Below are 23838 nucleotides of genomic sequence, written 5' to 3' on the forward strand. Positions count from 1 at the left end.
GTTAGATAAAGTCTTTAAAGTGACAGTTTTAAAAGTAATATAAAAGGGTGCAGACAGTCATAGATTAAAAGAGTAAGGAAAATAAGTCACATAAAGATGGAAAATACGCAGGGAGTGTATTATTGTGTTTTCTTTGAATTTTTTGAATGCAGAGAGACATTTAGTTCTGGGGACTGCTAAGCTAAACCACCATATATACTTTAAAGGTATCTTGACTTCAAAATTTGGGTTTAAGAATATGCTGCTTTGGAAAAGAGGTTCTTCTTTTGTTTCCACAGGGGATGAGAACCTGTAGATTCCTTCCAGACTAATGCGATTCAGTGGAACAAGAGCCCCTGAAAGATCTCCATAAACCCCTAAAACTACTTTACCCAATAAAAAGCAGGAACCAGTTTGGAGAAAACCACACTCAAAATCCCAAATATTGTTCATAAATGTTTGTTTGCATTTAAGGGGTGATTGCTATAGAGATGAATACTTTGCATTGATATGGACCTTGGTTTATTGATACAAAAATTTAAGGTCAATTTTGTTATATGCATATTTCTGCTCTTGATTCAGGTATTGTGTTTGTGCAGCTCATTTAGAAATGTATAATTAAAAAATACAGTTTAATAGATAGTCATCTATAATCCATTGGTGAGTGTTAGTGATGGGTATGCCAAAGTTAGAGGGAATAAAAATCCATTGAGTGGTATCATCTCAACAACATAGCATTCAAATAATAAAATAAGCCAGGTGGTGGTGGTATACGCCTCTAATCCCAGCACTCAGGAGGCAGAGGTAGGCGTATCTCAGTGAGTTTGAGGCCAGCCTGGTCTACAGAGTGAGTTCCAGAACAGTCAAGGCTAGACAGAGAAGCCCTGTCTCAAGACACCCCTCCCAATCAGAACATACGCAACAAAACCTCTTAGAAACGCACAGAACTGGGGAGGGGGGAGCCTCTATGATTATGGTAGAAAACTCCAGACTGACACACCAAAAGTAAGCAAGCCTGTGGGTGATCTCATCAGGATAGAATGATTCACAGGCTTGACAGCGCAAGACAAAACACCCAGCTACATGTGCGAGAGAAACTTAGGACAACAGGCTAATCGTCAACCCATGTAGCCTATGTCTTCCTTTGACCTCTACACCTTTATAATGGAGCAATCAAAACTTAAAACAATGCATCAGCATTTTATCCTGGAAGAAAGAGGAAAATGCAGGATGTCACCTTTATGTCTACCCTTTTTGTACTTTTGGAATAAAGGCAGAATTATTATTAATTTTCTTTTGTGACTAATTCAAATGAATCATCTTTGGCCTATCTAGTCAGGCAGAAGTGAGTTAGATAGGCGGTATTCAACCTGTGCTAGGGCACCCACCTATAGGTTTGGAGACAACTTTCAAAAACAAAAAAAAAAGAAGGCTGGGGACATAGCTCAGTCATGGACAAGACTAAAGTCAATAAAAAGCCAGGCCTGGTGGTATATGCCTTTAACCCAACACTCAGGAAGGAGAGGGAGAGGAATAGGAGAATCAAGTCATCCTTAGCTATCTAGGAAGTTCTGTGCCAGCCAGAGACCCTCTCTCAGATGAATAGATAGATGATAGGTAGATAGATAAATGGATAGATAGATAGATAGATAGATACATACATACATACATACATACATACATAGATACATAGATAAATACATAGATACATAAATAGATATATAGATACATACATACACGGATAGACAGACAGATAGATACATACATACACATGGATACATAGATAGATATGTACATACACACATACATAGATAGATACATAGATATATAGATACATTCATACATACATAGATACATAGGTACATACATACACAAATAGATACATACATAGATGCATACATACATAGATACATGCATATATACATACACATGAATACATAGATAGATATGTACATGTGTACATACATAGATAGGCAAGTGACAGATAAAGTTAAAAAAGAATATTATGCACAACTTTGGAAAAACAAAACTGATGCTTCTCTAGAGATCTGAGTAAAAATGAGTAAAAAAACTTCAAGAAGTGGTGAACGTGAATAATTCAGTAACTGGTAAAAATATTTCTGAATTGAAAGACACTCGCACTGGGTGATTTTTCTGTGAGCTTTCCAAACTTTTAAGGAAGAAGCTTCATATTTAACTTCATAAGATAAAAAGTTGGAATCTTTAACTTTTACACAGAGGACTATTTTGGTAAGAATTCTTGGCAAATATTATGCTTATTTTAAGTATAAAAAGTCACCTTCAGATAAAATTGTTTTCCCCAATTGGTGATAATTACGCCCTCTCTCCTTCACTCCCTTTTTCCCTCCCTCCCTCCCTCCCTTCCTCCCTCCCTTCTTTTCTCCCTTCTTTCCTCCCTCCCTCCCTTTCTCCTTCCCTCCCTCTCTTTGTAGACCAAGCTGGTCTCGAACTCACAAAGATCCCCCCCGCTTCTGCCTCCCGAGTGCTGGGATTAAAGGTGTGTGCCACCACCACCCAGCTACAAAAGTATTTTTTAGAAGTATTTGCTGAAGTTATGCATATATACTCATCAAAATCTACCTGACTTACATGTTTCGTGTCATCTTATTTCTTAAAAAATCATAGCCTTAAGCTTTTGCCTAAAATTTCATTTATGTAATGAAGTTAGAGAACCCTATCTCATCGGTTGAAGATATTAGTGTCTGTAAGGAAGCAGTGTCTAGTGGCATATTCTGCCCTTCCTCCCTAATGAGGTGAAGCTAATAATGTGAAAATAATCTATAAGTCATCTGTGGGTTCCAGGCTGTGGGATAATATGAATCGTAGAGTTCAGATCGCCTCCTCTTGCTCTGGGAAATCGCTTTTCCTCCGAAGTGGAAATACCATGGATGCTGATTCTTTGTTTTTAGAGAATACTGTATTTGAAAGGCGAGGGCTTTGCCTCCCATCAGAAACACATCTTTGTTGTTTGAGAGGAATCCGGGGCCTCGGGAACATACTGTGACAACCCAGTGAGTGCACTTAGCAACTGAGCAAGCGTGGGCTGTGCGTATGTGGAACCTAGCGACATTAAGAAATCAATTTTCAGAGAGGTGCTCTCAGAGCCGAACTGTTTTTTAAGGTGTCACGAAGAGGTGTTGAAGCCACAAAGCAATTAGAAAATGACATGCATTTCATTGCTTGCATAATATTCTGTAGCTTGAGTTTCCTTACATGCTTTCTGCCCCCTTTTTTAAAATATATTTCAGGAAAATAAATATGGCTATCGACCTATGCACAAGTGAGAAACCCCTCAGCCTACAGCCTTTTTCTCTGATGTCCCTTTAGATAGCTTTTTTTCTTTCAGTACCCTAACGGGTGTACATGCTGAAGTATTCAGAGATTTGGGAAGTCAAGAAACTCGATCCTCTGTATTCTTAAGGTCTAAAGACAAAAACACCCAAGCTGTAACATTAGATAATAAGAGGGTGCCTAAAAGGACAGGAAGAGGAAAATGTCGGAAAAGAACTAAAGACCGATTAGGATATGAGAAAGCTACTAACCAGTGAGGTACCAGTCTTTCCCTGCCTTTGTCCTTTGCTTGGACAGGGTCTCATTGTGTGGCCCAGGCTGATCTCAGACTTGAGATCCTCTTTGCAGTTCCCTACGTCTGGGATGACAGACATATTCATTCGTGGGTGCTACAATGCTCAGCATGGTGGCAGGGAAAAAAAAAATAAGATTTAGCATGTCCCCAAAAATGTGTTGGCTTACAACACCAAAAAAACCAAACCTGATTAATTACTGCTCTCTTCCTGTAAGGGAGCATTTCTTTCTTTCTTTTTGAAACAGGTTTTCTGATGTGGGATTCTGTATGCCATGAATATGTTTTTTATAACCATTGGTTAATAAAGAAGCCGCTTTGGCCTATGGCAGGGCAGAATATAGCCAGGTTGGAAGAGATATGTAGAGTAGGTGGAGTCAAAGAGATGCCATGTAGCTGCCAAAGGAGAAGGACATCAGAACTTTACCAGCAGGCCACAGCCTTGTGGTAATACACAGATTAAAGAAAAGGGTTAATTTAAGATGCAAGAGTTAGCTAGGAATACGCCTAAGCTATTGGTCAAGCAGTGTTGTAATTAATAAACTTTGTGTGACTATTTGGGTCTGGGTGGTCAGGAAATGTAAGAGCAGTCTCTGTTTACAGGTTTCTATCTGTATCTTTGGTTGTCCTGGATCTCACTCTGTAGACAGGCTAGCCTGGAACTCACAGAAACCTGCCTGCCTGTGCCTCCCGAGCGCCTCCTACTGTTCCTTGCTTTAAGAGAGAATTTTGTATGAGTCTATCCAGAAACAGAGGCAGGAAGGCAGTTGCGTCCATAGAAGGGATCAAAATTGGTACCTCACGTTGGCACAGGTGGAGCAAACTCGTAAGCAGCACCCCCTCCATGGCCTCTGCATCCGCTCCTGCCTCCAGGTTCCTCCCCTGCTTGCCTGGCTACCCTCACTTCCTTCAGTGATGGACTAGGATGTGGAAGCGTAAGCCAAATAAGCCCTTTCCTCCACGAGTTGCATTTGGTCCTGGAGTTTCATTACAGCAACAGAATACTGAGATCCATCCGCATGGTGGATTTCCTATTATCAGCAGGTCACAGATGAAAAAGTCGAGTCACAGAGAGACTAACTGAAAAATTTAAAGTCACATGCCTTCTAGGTGCTGAGTCGGTCACTCGGTCTCTGAATGCAGGAGCCCACATCCCTTGCTACTCTTCTATAATCCTTGTGACCATCCTACTGCGCTGTGGAAAAGAAATTTGGGGACAGCCTATAACAATCACTATCAAAGTCCCAATAGGCAGCAAGTGTTGATTCAAACAAACAAACAAACAAACAAACAAACAAACAAACCATGCTTCTCTGCTTATGGATTTAATCATTCAACCTTAGTATTTTCCTCTCTTCTCACCAAACCACTGCTTAAAACCGTGGCAATGCTTGAAAATAAGTATGTACATGCTTTGGGAAGGGAGGAAAACAAACATTTTTTGGACACCTAAAAGGAGACAAAGCTTGTCAATGAACGCCACAATCATACTGAAGATTGAACAGATAAAATTATCTGCATCTCCCTTCTATAAAACGTTATGAAATTCCATGGAGGATGAAGCTTACGCAACAGAAAAGTTGATGAAGACCCTGCACAGCCAAAATGAAAACCGATCTTATATGATTTAAAAAAACGAATGGGTAGCATGTTATGAATATTCTACTGGCAACGCATCCTGATGGGCAGGAAGCCTATTATGTTGCTTGCTCATGGGAATTATTTAATTATTTCATCGATGACTCACAGTCAGCTCTTAGATGTCTTTGTCTTTTCAAAAGAATAAGAACAATAGTGAATGGGGAATGGAAGAGAGAGAGAGATTTGGCTGTGGGTAAATTGTAAGCAGAGAAACATGGGGAATACAAACGTGGAGGATGTGAAAACTCTCTTAACATGAAGTATGTCCATAACCTGAGATCCTTCTTAAAGTCTCAGGGAGACAAAGACCCCAGGTCTAAACTAGGGATCTGAATTACCGGGGGTGAATCTATTTATAGAGCGATATCATGAAAGGCCTGGCCTAAGACTGGTACTATAAAAATCTAGAGGAGAGAAAAAAAATTAATTAATTAAAAAAAAATCTAGAGGAGAAAGCAGCCTAGCATAGTGTTGCGCTATAGAAATATGGTCTACTGGCTACATTAAAAAGTTAAAATAAGCAAATGAGATTAATTTCGATCACGCACTTTATTTGAGCATACACAAAATATTATTTCAAAAAAGGCATCAGTGAAAAAAATGTTCGTCAAATACCATTTTTTGGTATAAAAACTTTAAAAGTTTGACATGTATTTTATACATATAGTACATCTCAGTGTAATCTGTCCCCGTGTAGTCTTTACCGATACACCACCCAGATAAGCCAATATAGCCTGACCATTTGAACACTCAGTGGTCACATACGGCTGGTGGCTGCCTTGAGGAACATTACAGATGTAGATCCCAGAACCAGGAACAAGACAGAAGGACTCAGTGAAACTCAGCTTCTTGTTTAGTATAGTGGCAACCAATGACAGGATCAAGGGACAAGTTGAGGGGACTTCAGCTACTTCAACACGTCAGACAAATCCGTCAAGGCCACAAAGGAGTATACAATGTAAATAAAAGTCACATGATCACCTAGAAGGTGCAGCTTCAAAACTCTCCACTGAGCTTACCCTTTCTACCTGTTACCACACCAACCTTCTTGACGAGAATTCTGGTGCTCCTACTAAGAGAATCAATTTTTTTCTATGACAAAAGGGGGGAAGGAATAACCAGAATAGGCTGGAGGAAAATGAGTATTATGTTTGCGTTATATTAAATTTGAAGAACGCCATTAGATTCAAAATGTACTTAACCCTCCCTGAGGGAGATATGCTTTCTGGCCCCCTTGAGTGCAGTCATGACCCTGTGAGAACCTCTATAGAGAAGGAGCTGAGTGGAGGTGATGGGTACCCCTTCCAAGGTAAAGCATGAAGATCTAATGAATGGTCCCAGTGTGGTGGCCTTTAAGCGTGGAACTCCAGAGGCCAAGGTAGGCTGATCTCTGTGAGTTCAAGGCCAGCCTGGTTAACAAAGAGAGTTCCATGCCAGCCAGGGCTACACAATGAAACCCTGTCTCAAAACCAAACCAAACCAAACCAAACCAAATCGAATTCTACGAAACGGTTCTTTAATCATCTTTCCTTCTCTGTTGTGAGCCTCGAAATGTCACATATATGACTTGCCCTTCAGCTGGGGGCCCACCGTCAAGATCATGTGGAGAGCACAGATTCAGTGAACAGGGAATCACGTCGTACTTATAAGCCACAGAGACAGGATTATCTGGTATCCTGCTGTGATATTGTTAAAGGAGACTCATGGTGTTTTTTTATCCGGGAATTGAATATTGTTGCAAAATATCTTAAAATATGTTCTACAGACATAGTGTTAGGACATAAATGTTTTTATTCTGAAGGTTCATGTAGACCATAAGAGAAGGCAGAGTCAGGCAGATGCCATGTAGCTGCTGCTGAAGGAGAAAGACATCCGAACCTTACTGGTAAGCCACAGCCTCATGGCAGTACACAGATTCGCAGAAATGGGTTCATTTACGATATAAGAGCTAGGTAGGAATACGTCTAAGCTGTTGGTCAAGCAGTGTCGTAATTAACACAGTTTCTGTGGGATTATTTGGGTCCAGGCGGCCAGGAAGCCAAAGCACAAACTCCTGTCAACACATAAGTCTTGGTGCTCAGTCTAAAAGTGCTTGAAGGACTCAATACTTTCTGTCCTTTGAGATTAAGTAAAAAGAGCAAAGAGGAACTAGGTCTATAGTATTTTTAAAGACATCAAAACAACAGCTGGTGCACATTTTGTCTCCTTAGAAATGTTTCTGTTTTAAGCTTGTAGTATTGGTGTCCTGTACCTACATCTGCGTGCTCTAGGTAAAAATCTGCTGCCCACCCCCTAACAGACACACACGAAAGCAACCCGATAAACCTGCCCTGTACAGAAGAGAATGCAGAGCAAAGGTCCAGTGTAGTCTCAACATCCTGGGAGCTTCACAAAGCCTTCTGACTTAACGTCTAGGGTTTTCTAGATTTACTTTATTTCATGTGTATGAGATCTTTGCCCATAGCAACGTATGTGCATCGTGGGCATGCCTGGTGCCGGGTAAAGTCAGAAGACGATGCCTCGTCATTGGGCAGTGGTGCTAGTGAGGGTTGGGAGCTGCTGTGTAGGTCCTGGGAGCCAAGCCCTGGGCCTCTGCAGGAGGAACAAATGCTCTTAGCCACTGAGTCTTCTTTCCAATCCCCTAAACTTTTGATTTTTAAATAAACTTTGATTTGAGTGACCAATACAGCATAGTCATTAAGTGAATACAAACGGTAGAGACAAGTTTAGAGTTGTCTTTGATTTCTCTTTTTTTAAAAAATATTTATTTATTTATTATGTATACAATATTCTATCTGTGTGTATGCCTGCAGGCCAGAAGAGGGCACCAGACCCCTTTACAGATGGTTGTGAGCCACCATGTGGTTGCTGGGAATTGAACTCAGGACCTTTGGAAGAGCAGGCAGTGCTCTTAACCTCTGAGCCATCTCTCCAGCCCCCGTCTTTGATCTCTTACTGCCCATGTGTAGCTGCTTGTAATAATTTATCAAGTGGTCTTTCTGAGAGCTCAGGACTTCTATTTTCCTTCTCACTCTGTGTCTCTCTTCATGCTCATAACATATATAAGCATATACACACGACCATGGATATTATAGTTTTACTTTGTGGAACTTTTAAAAAATTTTTTTGTTTTAAATGTGTGTGTCTCTGTACCACGCTTGTACCTGGTGTCTGAGGAAGGAAAATAACAAAAAAAAGTCTGGTCCCCTGGAAATAAACTGTGTTCTATTTTTGTTGTTTGTTTTGTTTTTCAAAACAGAGTTTTTCTCTGTGTAGCTTTGGTTGTCCTGGAACTCACTCTGTAGACCAGGCTGGCCTCGAACTCACAGAGATCTGCCCCCCTGCCTCTGCTTCCCGGGTGCTGGGATTATAGGCGTGCACCATCACTGCCTGGCTCTAAAGTGTGCTCTTAACAGGACTCCAGCACCACGGCATTCCTTATAAATCCATATTAACACATTTTCCACAGCAGCCCTTCTCCTTTTTATTAAAAGAAAGCCCTAAAATTTTTTTCATGTAAAAATAAAAAGATCCACTCTATTCCTTTAGGTTGTTGTCTCATGTTTAATCCCGTGAGAAACTGTAGCTCGCAAACACATTATTGGCGTAGCCAGGTTTCTAATGCTTTGCTAGTATTAATATCTAATGCTGGCAACAAACATATGTTTGTTCCCTCCTAAAGTGACATATGTGTGTCTTTACACATGTGTGCCTCTCATGATCCAAAACTTTCTGACTCTTCAAAACAGGCTGTTTTTGTCCCTGGTTATCTGTGTGTGACGTCACGGTTTGGGGAAGCAAGGCTCTTCGGTTCTCACTGCTCTGCCCGCTGTTGTCGCAGGCATTAGCAATGAATGGTGGTGTGGATTGGACACACCTCAGGCTCTGCCTTGGGTTTCCCATCCTACGTCCCACCTTCATGGCGTCTCTACCACTGGCAGCTTGTCTGGCATTTCGGGTTCCTTCCACGGCTTTTGAATTAAGGTCAAACTCATCATTCTACAAGCAGCTGCCTAAGGAGCCAGGCAATCCAGGTTGGAAGTACAGAGATAGCTCTCGAGCAGGGGGATGAGCAGTAAGTATACTTCCTGCCTATTCCTGCAGACTCTAAGTAAGACATAGCATATAGCTGGTGGGAGATCTCCTACGCCCGAGCAACCGACGCTGTCTTCCTGATTCACTGGTTGGTACTGGGTTTTGTTTACACACATTTCTGTCTTGCTTCCATTTCCTCCAGTCCAGTTTCAGTAGGACCATCCCAGAAATAAGGCCACCTATGAGCCTCTTCTTCAGGTTCATCTTAGGAAACCTTAAGTTAACCCAGGAGGAATGCGGGAGTGATCAAAGGAATCATCAAGATGAGAGTTTAGATTTGGATTGCTCATCTACCTGCGAGACCAGGGACCTGATTTTCCTGGGGCAGATGACAATTTAAAACACAATCCAAAGGAGACAATGCATCTATTACAGCTCGAGGCAAAGGCAGGTTTGAGTTTGCTGAAAGCGGTACCTAGGATCTGATTATACAGCAGGTATTCCTAGAGCGGGCAGCCTAGAGACGGCAGCAGCCTGAGAATTCTGAATTCCTAAATTCCTCTGGGCCTTGAAGCCTGGGCCTAAGTAGCCCCTCGATGCTTGCTAGACCACAGCAGTTTCTGCCTGCCTTGGGGGAATAGACGATGACATAATCGGAAGCAGGTGCCTCTCAAGATCAGACTTGTTTTCATGAAAATAGACCCCCAACATACTTGATTGCCTCTTGGCTAGAAAGCAAGGTTGGGTTTCAGCACAAGCTGAGTAGGGAATGCCAGGCTTTGAGAAGAAATAGACCACAGGGCACAGGAATGGCGGAATCCCGCATTCAATTGGCTTCAGCTGAAACCAGGTGGAGCGGGCACTGGGGTGGATCTTGAATATACTAGTAGTCTCTAGTCTTTATAATTTAGCTTGGGTGAAGGAGACAGACCTTATACTTCGGATCTCTAATCTCTGGAGCTAGAATTATCCTAAGTGTGAGAGAGCTGATGCAAATGTCCGACACTGTCTACCCAGGTGTTGAATTAGAAGCGACACGGTGCTCAGAGCTGCAGGCATTTATACTAGCAGCAAGGATCTGAAAGATGCACAGGTATAATGCCCACAGCTACGCGTCTGCTGGTGAGGATTTTAGGTTTGGGAAGCTTAGGAACTCAATGTTCATAAGTAATGTCGCTGATCTCTTAACTGTAAATCCCGCTATCCACCGCTACCCAATATTAAACCTGTTTGTTATACCCAAGAAATGTCTTTGTTTGGGCTTTCCATCAATCTGGATCGCAGTTGCTATTCATCAAGGCATTGCACACACAATAAGTCATGCATTAGACACATCACTTCTCGGTGGGTGGTTTAGTTTTTTCCTCTTTTATGTGGGTACCAAAGGTTTGGATTCCTGGCTCAACCTTAGCTGTATTTCTCTTTTACTTCTGTAGGTTTTAGGATAAGCTCCCTTTTAAGACCATAAATACAGTGTTAAGATGTTTACTACTTTTATAATTGCATATAGTATAATATAGTTCTTCCATAAATTTTGTTGTACTCTCTGACTCTCCTTTGCTTCGGTGGTGAGGTTTTCTTCTTCTGCCTCACTGTCTCCTCATGTTTCCAGTCTGGCATCTTCTTTCTCTGCTGACTGTAGCTTAAGATACAATTTTCACCCTGTCTCTCTTGTCTTCTGTTCTGCCGTAAAGATATCCTTTCTGAACTATATACAATACCAACTTGGTCTTGTACTTCTCTGCTTAGGAAACTTCTATGATTCCCAACTAAATAATCTTAATCAGCAAATATTTACATAGCACTGTCTTATGGGGCTCCCATGTTTTAAGTCATTTATTCTAGGGAAAAAAACAGCAGTGACAAAAACAGATTCTGAGGTCTTAGAGATGAACTAAGCAAGGCATCGCGAGGCTAAATACAGCGGAAGAACTAAACATTCGAATCTCGCTTTCTGGTCCTACAGTTTGATCTTTGCGTGTGTATGAGTGTTCACGCGCATGCGTATAGGAGTCAGAGGAGGACGGTGAGCTCTTTCCACTATTGTTCTCTCACGGATTGGTTAAACTGGCAAGTGAGCGAGCTCTGGGACTCCTCCCCTGAGCACTAGAACATAGATTCACGTGTGACCGTATCCAGCATTGGTTTGCGCGTTGGGGTCCAGATTCAAGTTCTCATGCTTTTCCAGCCGGCACTTTGCTGACTGAACGGCTCCCCAACCCACTGGGCTTTTAATGTCGACATTATACATCAGTGCTTTGACTTAGGGGTTACTCTTGGCCCACTGCAACTTGAAGATACCCACAGGTCAAAAGAACCTTAGCGCTCCTAGCCTACCAAATACTGTAGCTTAGCTTAACGGACATTAGGTTGGGCCAACTCATCCCCAGAGAAAGTCTATTTTACAACGTGATGAATTTCTCGTGTCATTTAGTAAATATTGTATTCGAAGTGAAAATCAAAATGGTCATATGGGGTAGTCTTCTACACCAATTTAAGGCTGAAAAAAGATCCCAAGTCAAGCTGTCACATGTTGGGGAAGTCTACATGCTTTTCTGTCCAAAGGGCTCCACTAAATACAAAACCAAAGGAAGATTTCTGAGCGCACCTTCCTGCTGCTCGCTGTGTTTGGCCATGTTCCCCTTTTTAGCCCATTCTGTGCTTTGTTGGTTCTAGGCTCCTAGAGTAAACAGGCAGGTGTTTGCAGAGCCCTTCAGTTAAGGAGAAGCAGTTCTAGACCACAACCAAGCCATTGTCTCCTTGGCAATCCTTTGTTCTCTGTGCAGCCTCCAGCTTCATCTGGTGACTTCTTTAAGATCCTTTGACCTCATCACAGCTTTATTATTATTATTATTATGGATCGCTGTCCCCACTCACCTTGTAGGGAGTGTGTGTGAGTGCTCATATATAGATTATACAAGCACACAAAGGAATGGGCACATTTAAATGAATGTATGAAAAAACAAGAAACAAAAACTTAAGTTTGCATATCAGTTGGTGATGTAGGAAAAGGGGTTTTTATAGTTTTTTTTTTTTTTAAAGGATCATGCGTTCTATTTAGGACAGTCGAAGTGATTAACAGCTAAGTATCTAACAAGAAAAAAAAAACCACTAACCTTATTATTTCTCTAACCATAATTCTCTTAAGATGTAAGAGAATTCCGAATGAGCAGAAAGAATCTCTGCAGCCAGCAAAGGCATTAATTATAAGAAGCAGCAATTTGCATTATTTATGAGGAAGCTATTTACATTGCCTGGCGCTGCCAGTGTTTGCCTCGTTCTATCCTTTCATGACAGGGAGATGAAGGAAAAGCGACATGGGAAAAGAAAAGGAATTGTAAAGGCTGCATCTCATTCCAGGAAGACAGCGGCTCTAAAAAAGAATGTTTTTTTTTTTAAACCCCTCAAATGTAATTGAAAGGGAAGAAAGTGGAAACTTCCATCTTGCCACGATGATGATTCATAACCTAACACCCCTTTAAATATTCAGACAGGCTTCCAAAACCCACTGCCAGGGCAGCGTTGTTAGCAGAGGCTCACGCAGGGAGGGAGGATGACTAAGGCGGAACGTTTCGTAATTCGAGCAGTTGAGTTCAGTCACCTTTTCTTTTCTGCCAGTGACTCTGAAATCTGTACCCTTTGAGCAAGGTCATCTGTAAGAAGCTGCCCACGCAGGGAAGGGGCGGGCCCACTCCGTTTTACGTTCTTCTCTGACCACTTTCATGGAGCTGGACCCCGCCTCCTGCCATTTCTATTCGTCACTAGGATAGAGCATCCTCCGCCGCAATTTGCACTGGCTCTGGACTACTGAAAACAATGGGAACAAGAGAACTGGGGGAATCTACCGAGCCAAACATTTTTTAAACGTGCCTATTAATATTTTTTGGCCGAAGTGCAATGGACAAATCCCTCCACCCCCACTTGCAGTCTTTCAAAAATTTCAAGTTTTTGTTGCTCATCTAGAGTGAGATCCAATACTGTGTATCAGACATGGCATCTGCATCTTGGCTGGAGAATCGGGCTCTGGCAGTGAGGAAGGGGTTTCTGTGTTTCACTGGTTACCTGGAAGGTTCCTTAGTCGCAATGACCTGCTCCAATGAGTGACTTCACTGTGATCTTCTTTCCAAGAATATTAGGGTGCAGTCACAGGACCTAGAAGACTGGCCTTATACGTTAGCACAAATCCATAGGGCAGGAAAATAAAGAGGTTGAGTCTGTAAGAGTTAAGGCTGTGGCCCAATGAACTTCTCAGCATTTGGTGGCTATTAAGGTCACATCTATATTTTTGAGTGTGAAAGAACTGGCTATCGCTTGCAGTGTTAAAGACCTAGGTTTTGAAGCCACCATAAATCTCTGGTTCTTTGATAATTTTTGGTATTGCATAATTTATAAGTCCCCTAGCTGAAATTCAAACCCCAAATTAATACCTTTGACTCAATGTGGCCCATGAAATGCAAGAAAAGAACGTTTCTTGATATTAAACATTTCCCCCGAGGCCAGTAGTTTGTCCATTAGATGAAAAATCTCCCTCACCCCTGTTTAAAAATGCAGACGTATCCCCAGAGCTAACAGTTTAAACCATTAGCATGTATTAATGTCAAAGAGTTAACGCTAAGTAAAATACACATTGATTTAGGATAGAGTGACATGTAGGTTGAAGTGCAAATAAATAGTAAATGTAATCGGGATCATTAGAGACATACATATTCACCCCATAGTCACCAACTCACACTGCTGAGGGAGGAGAACGTAGCCATGGCAGGTGTTTGTCTTAACCAGCTTCTCAGAGAGTTTCCTAATCGAAATTGTGTTTATAAGCTTCTTTTGGGGGTGTCTTAGTTCGGGTTTCTATTACTGTGAAGAGACACCATGACCACAGCAACTCTTATAAAGAATACATTTAATTGGGGGTGGCTCACTTACAGTTGCAGAGGTTTAGCCCATTGTCATCATGATAGGAAACATGGTTGGCATGCTCCGAGGGGTGGTGCTGGAGGAGTGGCTGAGAATCCTTAATCTTGCAGCCAACAGGAAGTTGACTGATACACTGGGAGGTATCCTGAGCATAGGAAACCTCAAAGCCCGCCCCCACAGTGACACACTTCCTCCAACAAGGCCACAGCTCCTAACAGTGCCACTCCCTGTGAGCCTGGGGGGGGGGGAGCTAATTACATTCAAACTACCACAAGGAGCGTAATCAATACACCTTATTCCTTAGGATCACTGACTTCAGAGCACATAATCGGGACACATTGTGCTTTGTTCTCTGACTGTGGTCAAAGTCCAGCCATGGTCTCAAACTGTGAAGCGGCAGAGATGCGTTAGTAGCTCAGGTATGAAGTCATGAGGAGTAAATGAGAAGGAGCGATGTATCAGCAGGGCGGTGGTGGTGCACGCCTTTAATCCCAGCAATCAGGAGGCAGAGGCAGACAGATCTCTGTGAGTTCGAGACCAGCCTGGTCCACAGAGTGACTAGGGAAACTTTCAAAGAGAAACTCAATCTTGAAGGGAAAAGAAAGTTTCAAAATGCTTGAAATAATGTCAGGCACATTTTAATATAATTATTGCAACCGTGGATATTGTTATTAAATAGGAAAAAGATGAATGTTGGATGGTCGTTTTTTATTGGCTTTCTGTTACATCCTCACCTCCCACCCCGCAAGCTGCCTTGTTTGTGAATGGCTGTAATCTCAACACTCAAACTGAGGCAGGAGGATAGTGAGTTTGAGGCCAGTGTGGGCTGCATAAGGAGGTCCTTCTGAAATTAAAAACAAAATTCCACAGCAAACAAGAACTTCCAAAGAAAACCAAAAGTTATTTATGTATGTGTTATCCATCAGTGCCAGGTGGTTACAAATCAAATGACCGTAAAAAGGATTAAATTTATGTATCCATTCATTTAATGTTGTTGCGTGTGCATGTGTCTATTTCCAGGCGACCACAAATTCAGACCGTCCTGCCTTTCTAGGCTGTTGGTACTTCCCTCGCCCTCTAGGGGCCGTTGTACTTCCGGAAAGCGTGCAGGTGGCGTGGTTGCCAGGAGACCGTTGCCTGGCAACCGCGTGTACACCAGCCCCTAGTGTGCTGACTCGGATAGACATGGCGACCAGCAGTACCTCCTCCAGCTCTTCCTCGGAGTCCCAGGACTCTGAGGCATCGGTGTCGCCGGTGCAACTGCCCCCGACGCCTCCGCCGACCTCCACTGCGATTCTCAAATCGCCCTCGGAGTCCAAGTCGAGCTCGTCCAAAGCGCCGTACTGGTCCTGTTCCGAGAAGTTGCTGCCCTCTGCCGCCTTCTACGGGCCCCTGGACGCTAAAAACCCGCTTCTGGCCTCTTGCGAAAAGGAGATCCGGGAGCTGTTAAGCTTTATGAAGAAAAAAAAGGCTCTAGCCACCTCGGAGGAACAGAAGCACGAATTCCATCGGAGGTGGTAAGCTGAGGCACGGCGCTGGGGAGGGCGCCACCAGGACAGGGGCGGGTTCTGGAGACAAGACAGAAGGGGACACCCCTCGCTATCACAGTCCTTAGTTCTCCTACATGTTTCGGGTCAAAATAAAAAATCTGCACAGAAACCCTTCGTAAGTCCCGGTTTGGGGTCAGTGTCTTCTCTTGGCATCTCTTGCTCACTCATGGGTCGCAAAACAGGACAAAAGTGGACTAAAGACCAACTCTGAACGCATGCATTTTATTTTTATTTTTATATTCCGCTAGGATTGCAGAAGCTTCCTTCTCCTCTTGATTTTTGTGGCTCATTCTGAGTGTCTGATTGCATTTTGTTTGTTTCTGTTGCCAACTTCTTTGAACTGAAAAGGACTCTTTTGTTAGGGTTACCGTCTTTTCTGGTCTAACGCATTTTCTGGTCTAACACATTCCAAACTGAGTAGTTATAGATAGGAAAGCGGAAAAGAACACCAGGCTGGAGAATAATTTTAACTTCCATGTTTTTGTCGTGAAATTAGTATGAATACACATGTTTTTGTTTGTTTTGTTTTTTGGCTTTTCAGGACATTGTTTCTCTGTGTTGCTTTGGAGCCTGTCCTGGAACTAGCTCTTGTAGACCAGGCTGGCCTTGAACTCACAGACATCCTCCTGCCTCTGCCTCCTGAGTGCTGGGATTAAAGGCGTGCAACACCACTGCCTGGCTGAATACACAGTTTTAACTTGCATTTGTTATTCATCCAAACATCCTAACGGTTTGTTAAGCACCTAGTATATATACGTCTTCGAAAGGTACTTTTCTCCAAACCAGGAAAGCATCAAGTTAACAAAAAGAGTCCTCCCCCAAGTCATAGATTTCTGTGATTATAGTCCCGCACCAAAGCAAACATGGGGTACTCATTCCCACCACCCCTTTATCTACTCTTTTTTTTGAGTTTCACATAACTGTGATCAAAGGCTGTGAAAATCGTAAATGGAAACTCCCAGAAACAAACAGTTGACATTGCTTATACCCTTCTGGGCAGTCTGATGACATCTCTCTCTGCCCTGCTCTGTCCCACCCAAGATTTGAATCCCCCCTTTCTCCAGCACACCCTCCCTGCGGTCTTCATTGGCCCGTCTGTATCAGACTGACAGCTGTGGTAACTCAGGGTTTGTGTTTACATGACCCTTATCGTGTTTAATAATCATCACGATGTGCAAGAGTGACGACGCTGGAGACACCGATGCGCCAAGGAGAAGGCGTAAATTCCTTTTGTAAATGAAAACAAGTGTTTCATAAGGAAAGGAGGAAAAGGCATGTTCTGGTGGCCAAGTGCCACGGTACAGCTCGATGTCTCGAGTGCCACCACAGTCATAGAACCTGTATACTGTCTGTTACATACGTGTTCTGTCATAGTGTGGCTCATCTCTTACCTAATTCATAAGGAAACCTTTGTCACGGTGTGACGGCTAATCTTGGGTGTCAGCCTGACACTCCCGGGAAGAAGGGACCTCAGTCGAGAAACTGCCTCCATCAGACTGGCCTTGTGGCATGTCTGTGGGACATTTTATTGATGGCTGATTGACATGGGAGGACCCACCCAGCCAACCCTGGGCAGTGCTACCTTTGGGCAGGTGTCCCTGGGGCTGTATGAAAGAAGTAGTTGGTCAGCCACAGGAAACACGTCAGTAGGCAGTGCTCCTCCATGGCCTCTGCGTCAGTTCCTGCACCAGATCCCTGCCCTTGTTTCCCCTCAGTCATGGACTGTAACTCACAAGATGCAATAAACTCTTTGCCCCCCACCCCCTAATTGCTTTTGGTCATGGTCATTATCACAGGAACAGAAAGCATGCTAGAGCATACTGGCTCTGTGTGTGTGTGCACGTGTGCACCTATGTGTGTGTTGTGCATGTGTGTGTGCAATACATGTGTGCTCATATGTGCATGCATCTCTGTGTGTGTGCGTGTGTGCAATACATGTGTGCTCATATGTGCATGCGTCTCTGTGTGTGTGTGTGCACATGCATGTGTGCTCATATGTGCATGCATCTCTGTGTGTGTGCATGTGTGTGTGTGTGTATAGAAGAAAATATAGTATATCTAATGTTCATTGTTAGTTGTCTCTTCATACAACTCTTCGGGGGTCTCACACCGCATTCCCAGACAGTACGGAAGAACCACAGTGGAGATTTTTTTACCAGGAGAGTGTGCAGGAGAGAAGAGTAAGGCAGGGACAGGACTGAGGGGTATCCGATGGGTCTCACAATTGGGAGTGGCAGTGAGGTGGACAGAGAAAACCAGGAAAAGCGGCTTAGTTTTTCTCTTTTAGAAAGTCAAGGAGGAAGCCGGAGGTGGTGGCACACACCTTTAATGCCGGCAGAGGCAGAGGAAGTGGATCTCTGAGTGTGTATGGGCAGGGTTTTTCATCAGGACTGCTGGCTCCCTAGTGATTGACACAGAGACTTTTTATTAATTATTAATGCTCGGCCAATAGCTTAGGCTCATTACTAACTAGCTCTTACAACTTAATTAACCCATATTTCTTATCTACACTCTATCATGTGGCATTACCTTTTTTTTCAGCACAGCATGGTTATCTCCTGCTTCCTCTGCACCTGACTGGTGACTCTGCCCTTCTTTGTTCCTGAGCTCTCTTTTCGTCTAGAAGTCCCACCTAACCTCTACCTGCCTAGCTTTTGGGCATTTAGCTCTTCACTAAATCAATGAGAGCAAAAAATCTTCACAGTGTAAGAAAAGATTGTTCCACAGCAAGCGTGAGTCCCAGGGGAGTCAAGACTACACAGAGAAACCCTGTCTCGAAAAACAAAACAAGAGCAGCAAAGGTTGAGGAGGCATGGAAACAATATAGGAGAATTTTCTTTGTAGAGTGAGCTCCACGGGGACAATGGCAGTATGGAGAAACTGGGATAGCATTGTAACAGCGGGAAGAACAGGTTTAGGCAGGAGGAAATAAGATGGAAGATTTCGATTTAGATATATTGGGGTTGTAACTCAGCATCCTGGCTGGGCTGGAGGTCAGAAGAGAAATACATTTGGAATCATCATTATGATGTTGAATTATAGTGCTTGACAGACTGGCCAAGAGAGTGAGCGTAGGCAAAGAGGAGAGAAAGGACAAAGCCCAGGGATGTTCCAATTCTGACAAAGAGAAGTGCATAGCAGAGACTGAGGGGCAAGGGAGGGAGGAGGAGAACCAGGAGGTAGCTGGTGTTCGGGAACCTGGGAGAGAAAGTGATTCAAGGGGAAGGAAGAACCAGCTGTGGCATATCTTGCTGATGGGTAGGAGGAGGACCAAGAGTTGACCAAGGAATGAGGACAAAATAAAATACTTTTGCTGGGCATGGTGTTGCGTACCCATCACCCCAGCATTTGGGGGTTGAGTTGGAGGTTCCTGCATTCAAGGCTAGCTAAGTGAGACCGTGCCTAAAGAAAAACCAAGGAGATCGTGGTGCACACCCAGCCTCGACCTGAATACATTGTGTTTGAATGGTTCCCATTTGTACATCATTCTCCAATCCCCACTGCCAGCATTCCCGTCCGAACCAGAGGGTCAATTTTCTTTGGCCTCCACTCTGTCTCAAACATCCCTCATGTAGCTGAGGTGGTGTTCTTTGAAAACAAATCATCAGCTCTTAGCTAAAGTTTATCGATTGTCATTGTTTCTAGAATGTAATTAAGAGGTCTCCGCTGTTCCCCAGAGTCGGAGGATCTGGTCCTGCCTTCTCCTTGTCTGTTTCTTTGGGACTTGTTCAAGAAACACTACGTTCTTGCCCCAAAGGCTTAGTTTGTCGTTTCCCTTGTCTGAGAGGTTTTCCCTCCACATTTCTAGTTGTCTGGCTGTTCTCTTCTTTCTGAGTTCTGCCAATCATCACTACCCAAGGCTGGCGTTTTCTGCCTAATTCAGGTTCACCCATCAATTGGTGTTTTATTTAACTTTTTGGGTTCTTGTATATTGTCTGTCTTCTTTATTAAAACATAAGCTTCCTGGGCAGCTTGGGATAACTTTCTTTCTTTCTTTCTTTCTTTCTTTCTTTCTTTCTTTCTTTCTTTCTTTCTTTCTTTCCTTTTTCCTCCTCTCTCTCTCTCTCTCTCTCTCTCTCTCTCTCTCTTTCTTTCTTTCTTCATTGCTCCATTGCTAGCTTGGGAACATAGTAAACTACACAAATGTTTGCTATTGCAGGAATCCAAGGACTGTATTATCTTGTATTCTCCCAACTTTGAAAACAGGTTTATTTATTTTTATAGTACGTGTAAGAGTATTTTGCCTACCTGTGTGTCAAAGTAGGTAGCACTCCAGCAGAGGCCTAAGGGGAGCTCAACGGCACCTCGTTTTGAAGTGAGGGGTAAGGGAGGCGATGTGGTGGGGTGTGAAGAGTCTGCAGGGGTCAGCCAGGCAGACGGAGAGACGCAAAGGACAGCAAGCATGGAGGCTGACCCGAGGCTGGAAAGGACCAAGCACTTTGAAGGAACAGCGAGAAGCCCACTGGGCTCCAACATGGAAGTGCAGAAGCAATGCTTGCAGATAACGTCAGAGGGAGCGATGGGCTTTGAAGGCTGGAGAGGTTCTTTCTGGGGAGGGATTGGCACTGCATAATTTTTTATTTGAAAATACTGCCTGGGTCATCATGTCCAAACAGAGCAAGAGCGGCGATGGGGAGCCGGCTAAGAGCCCAGCGGGCAGGAGTTGCTTTAATAACACATTTGACAGATGGCTGTTCTTAAAATCAAAACTTTTTTTTCTTCTAACTATAGGAGTCTCCACAAGCATAAAAATTTTACAGTACCAAAAATATAATTTTGACTGTACGAACAATGCCGTTACATAAAAGTGTGGTATATTTTAAAATATGCTTTTGTTATGAGCACTAGGTAGTCTGATTATACTGTGAGAATCTTTTTAGGGCATCCAGAACGTCTCCCAGCCATCATAGCTAACCAGCAGTACCAAGGGTGTTAGCCTGTCTCTTTTAAAGCTGCCTATGGCCCGCATCTGCAGGTCCAGCCCACGGGAGGCTGATGTCGGAGGACGCCTCTGATTCTGAGCTCAGCCTGGACTACAGTAATATGCTTCAGGCCACCCTGGGCTACCCGGGCTATTTTTTGCTGGAGTATTATGTAAGCCGTCTCTAATGGGCTGCATTCCTGAACTTCAGACTCTCTAAAAAGAAAAGAGAGAAAAAAAACCCCTCTCATTACGTAACCCTGATTGACTTAATTAAGCTGGTATTTTGCTTCTGTGAGTAACAAACCCAATGATCATCTCCTCTGTAAGGCTTGGATGAATACACGGTTTTATGCGCAGAATTGGAGGGTTCTGGGGGACAGGGTAGATTTCTTGTATTTATTTCATCCAAGCACTGTAGAATTTCACGGGGCAGCAAGTGAAACACAAAATGAACAGAGGAGATCTTTCTTTTCTTTAACCGTGGGCTTTCTGTTTACCACATTATTTATTGGTCTTTGTTGTTTATTGTGGGGATGTGTGTGGAATTTTCTACACCCCCCCGCCATCATTATCATTTGGTCCTTAAAGACAGGGATGCCTAATTCCCTTTACTCACCTGGGGGCTCAATCTGCATCACTTAATCATCTTAATGGATCAATCGATCAGTATCTGTAGACATTTCAAGAATGTGCATATAAGTAGCAACCAGTCTCTAGTTCTTTTATTGACTGATTGATTGATCATCGATTGATTTTTTTTGTTTTTCGAGACAGGTTTTCCCTGTGTAACTTTAGCTGTCCTGGAGCTAGCTCATGTAGACCAGGCTGGCCTTAAACTCACAGAGATCCACCTGCCTCTGCCTCCCGAGTGCTGGGATTAAAGGCCTGCGCCACCACTGCCCGGTCAGTTTCCAGTTCTTGAGTTTGGACCGTTGCCTGTTCACGCTGCCTTAACAAGATACAGCAGACGGAGTGGTAAGACATTCATTGTCATGGAGTTCTGAGGGCTTCAGGCTCCAGGGCAGGACCTTTTCATGGCTGTTTGTCCAGCTTGGGAAAGTGCTTTGCCACCTCGGGCCACTTCCTCTGAAGAAGTCCGGGAGACAGAGAGTACGGATGAACGCAAACTCCGCGAGTCTCTTCTGGAGAGGACATTAATTCCATCAGACCAGGATTCTACTGCGTGGCCACATTTAGCCTTAATTGCTTCCTCAGATGTCCAGTTTTCAATGCAGCCGTCCTGGGGTCACAGCTTCAACAGTGCGTGTATGCATTCTTTTTGCAATTTCGTCTTTAACTGGAAATTTAGAAGACAGGATTGGACAATTTTAAGGGGAGTTTGGAATTTTTTTTTATTACAGAGGCTCATAACATTTAAGAGAAAGAGAAGAAATCAGTGTTAACTCAATGACTGAATAAAATTAGCAATGACTTACTACCCTGTTCATTTGTATTAAAAACCGCTTTTCTAAGACTGATGGTTTGTTTCTGTTTTATGTGGAGGGAGGGTGGCCAGGGCGCCATAGTGAGATCCTGGCTCACTGCAGACAAAGAAAACCCAAAGGAACAAAGCTGGCAGACCAATTTCATACAATATCAGGACTTTTAAATAGCTGTAGTGGTCTAGACAGTGCGATATTGGTGAAATAATGGACTAATCAATGGAGAATAATACACAACCCAGAAATATAGCACGATTAATAAAAACCAAGAGACAGATACTGGGGTTTAACCCAAAGGTCAGAAAAGCAAAGCAGCCAGCCATTGGCTTTTACCTCTACCTCAGTTCGAAATGGCGATCCTGCCTCCAGGAGTCTCAGAATGAGGCTGTGTCTGAGAGCTGTCTCCTCCCATTTTATAATCCACTTTAGGACTGGGATTACAGGCATGCACCACTACCACCCTGTTTCTATGTCAAACTAGTGTGGCTACTGGGATTAAAGGTGTGTGTCCCCACTGCCTGGTCTGTGAGGCTGGCCAGTGCCGCTGTTTTACTCTCTGAACTTCAGGCAAGCTTTATTTGTTATAATACAAATGAAATGCCACTACATTAGCTTGGCAAAGGACTAGAAACAAGACAGAATGGTGCTGGAAATACTTAACAACTACATGCAAAAAAATGAATTTGTTTACAGATTTTACATCCTTCATGGAAATCAACTCAAAAGTAACACCTGTCTTAAATGTAATACTCAAAACAGTATGATTCCTAAGAGAAATATCTGGGTGACCCTGGGTTTGGCAATTACGTTTCCTACATAACTCCCAGTACATGACCCATCAAAGAAGTAATCAACAAGCTTAATTTCATCAAAATTAAAGATTTCTGCTCTGTGAAACACTGTGAAGAGTATGAGAGAATAGGCTGTAAACCTAATACTTGCAGAAGCCGTATCTAATAAAAACTGTCGTCCACAACATGCAATGAATCCTAAATAGATCGATGGTAAAAAAAAAAAAAACCCTCCAGCCTGTTTTTAAAAATTGGCCGAATAGCCAACAGACATCTCAGCAAAGAGCTATACACAGATGGAAAACAAACACAACAAGATGCTCCGCGTGCAACAGCATCCGGGAATTGCAGATTTGAACAACTGTGAGATCACCTACGCACCGACTATAAGGCTAAAATCCACAACTCCTGTCAACTCTGAATGCCGAGGAAGGAGCAACAGAAGCTCGGTGCTGGAGGGGATGCAGGACGGCAGAGGTAGCCCCGTGACAAGTGATGGTTTCCCACAAAGCTAAGTACACCCTTAAGAATGTGATCTAGTAATTGTGGCTCTTGGCATTGACCCAAAGGAAGATGAAATCTACACAAAACCCTCCATATGGATACTCATAACCTCCCCCCCCTCTCCTTCTCTCTCTCTCTCTCTCTCTCTCTCTCTCTCTCTCTCTCTCTCTCTGTGTGTGTGTGTGTGTGCGCGCGCGCGATTCAACCTTGGATGTTCTTCATCCAGAGCTATTTTTTGTTTTTGAGGCAGGGTCTCTCACTGGCATCTGGGGCTTACAAATTAGGATAGGCTACTGCCCCGTGAATCCTAGGAATCCTCCTGCCTCTGCTCCACCGGTGCTGAGACTATAAGCATTACCACAGGACCTGGCTGTTCTGGGACTCCAGCTCAGATCCTCATGCTAAGACAGTAAGCATTTTACTAACTGAGCTATTTCCCCAGCCCCAGATATGT

General features: G+C 43.3%; 1 protein-coding gene across 1 annotated transcript in view; it reads left to right on the forward strand.

The window, feature by feature from the left end:
• Positions 1 to 15358: 15358 nt before the first annotated feature.
• Positions 15359 to 23838, forward strand: part of Cfap54 (cilia and flagella associated protein 54) — a 251885-nt gene continuing 243405 nt past the window's right edge. Inside the window, exon 1 of the mRNA XM_075954510.1 lies at positions 15359 to 15690. Coding sequence (XP_075810625.1) covers positions 15359 to 15690 — 332 coding nt within the window. The remainder of the gene's footprint in view (positions 15691 to 23838) is intronic.

This window comes from Microtus pennsylvanicus, chromosome 20 (genome assembly GCF_037038515.1).
Source record: "Microtus pennsylvanicus isolate mMicPen1 chromosome 20, mMicPen1.hap1, whole genome shotgun sequence".
NCBI classification, from domain to species: Eukaryota; Metazoa; Chordata; class Mammalia; order Rodentia; family Cricetidae; genus Microtus; species Microtus pennsylvanicus.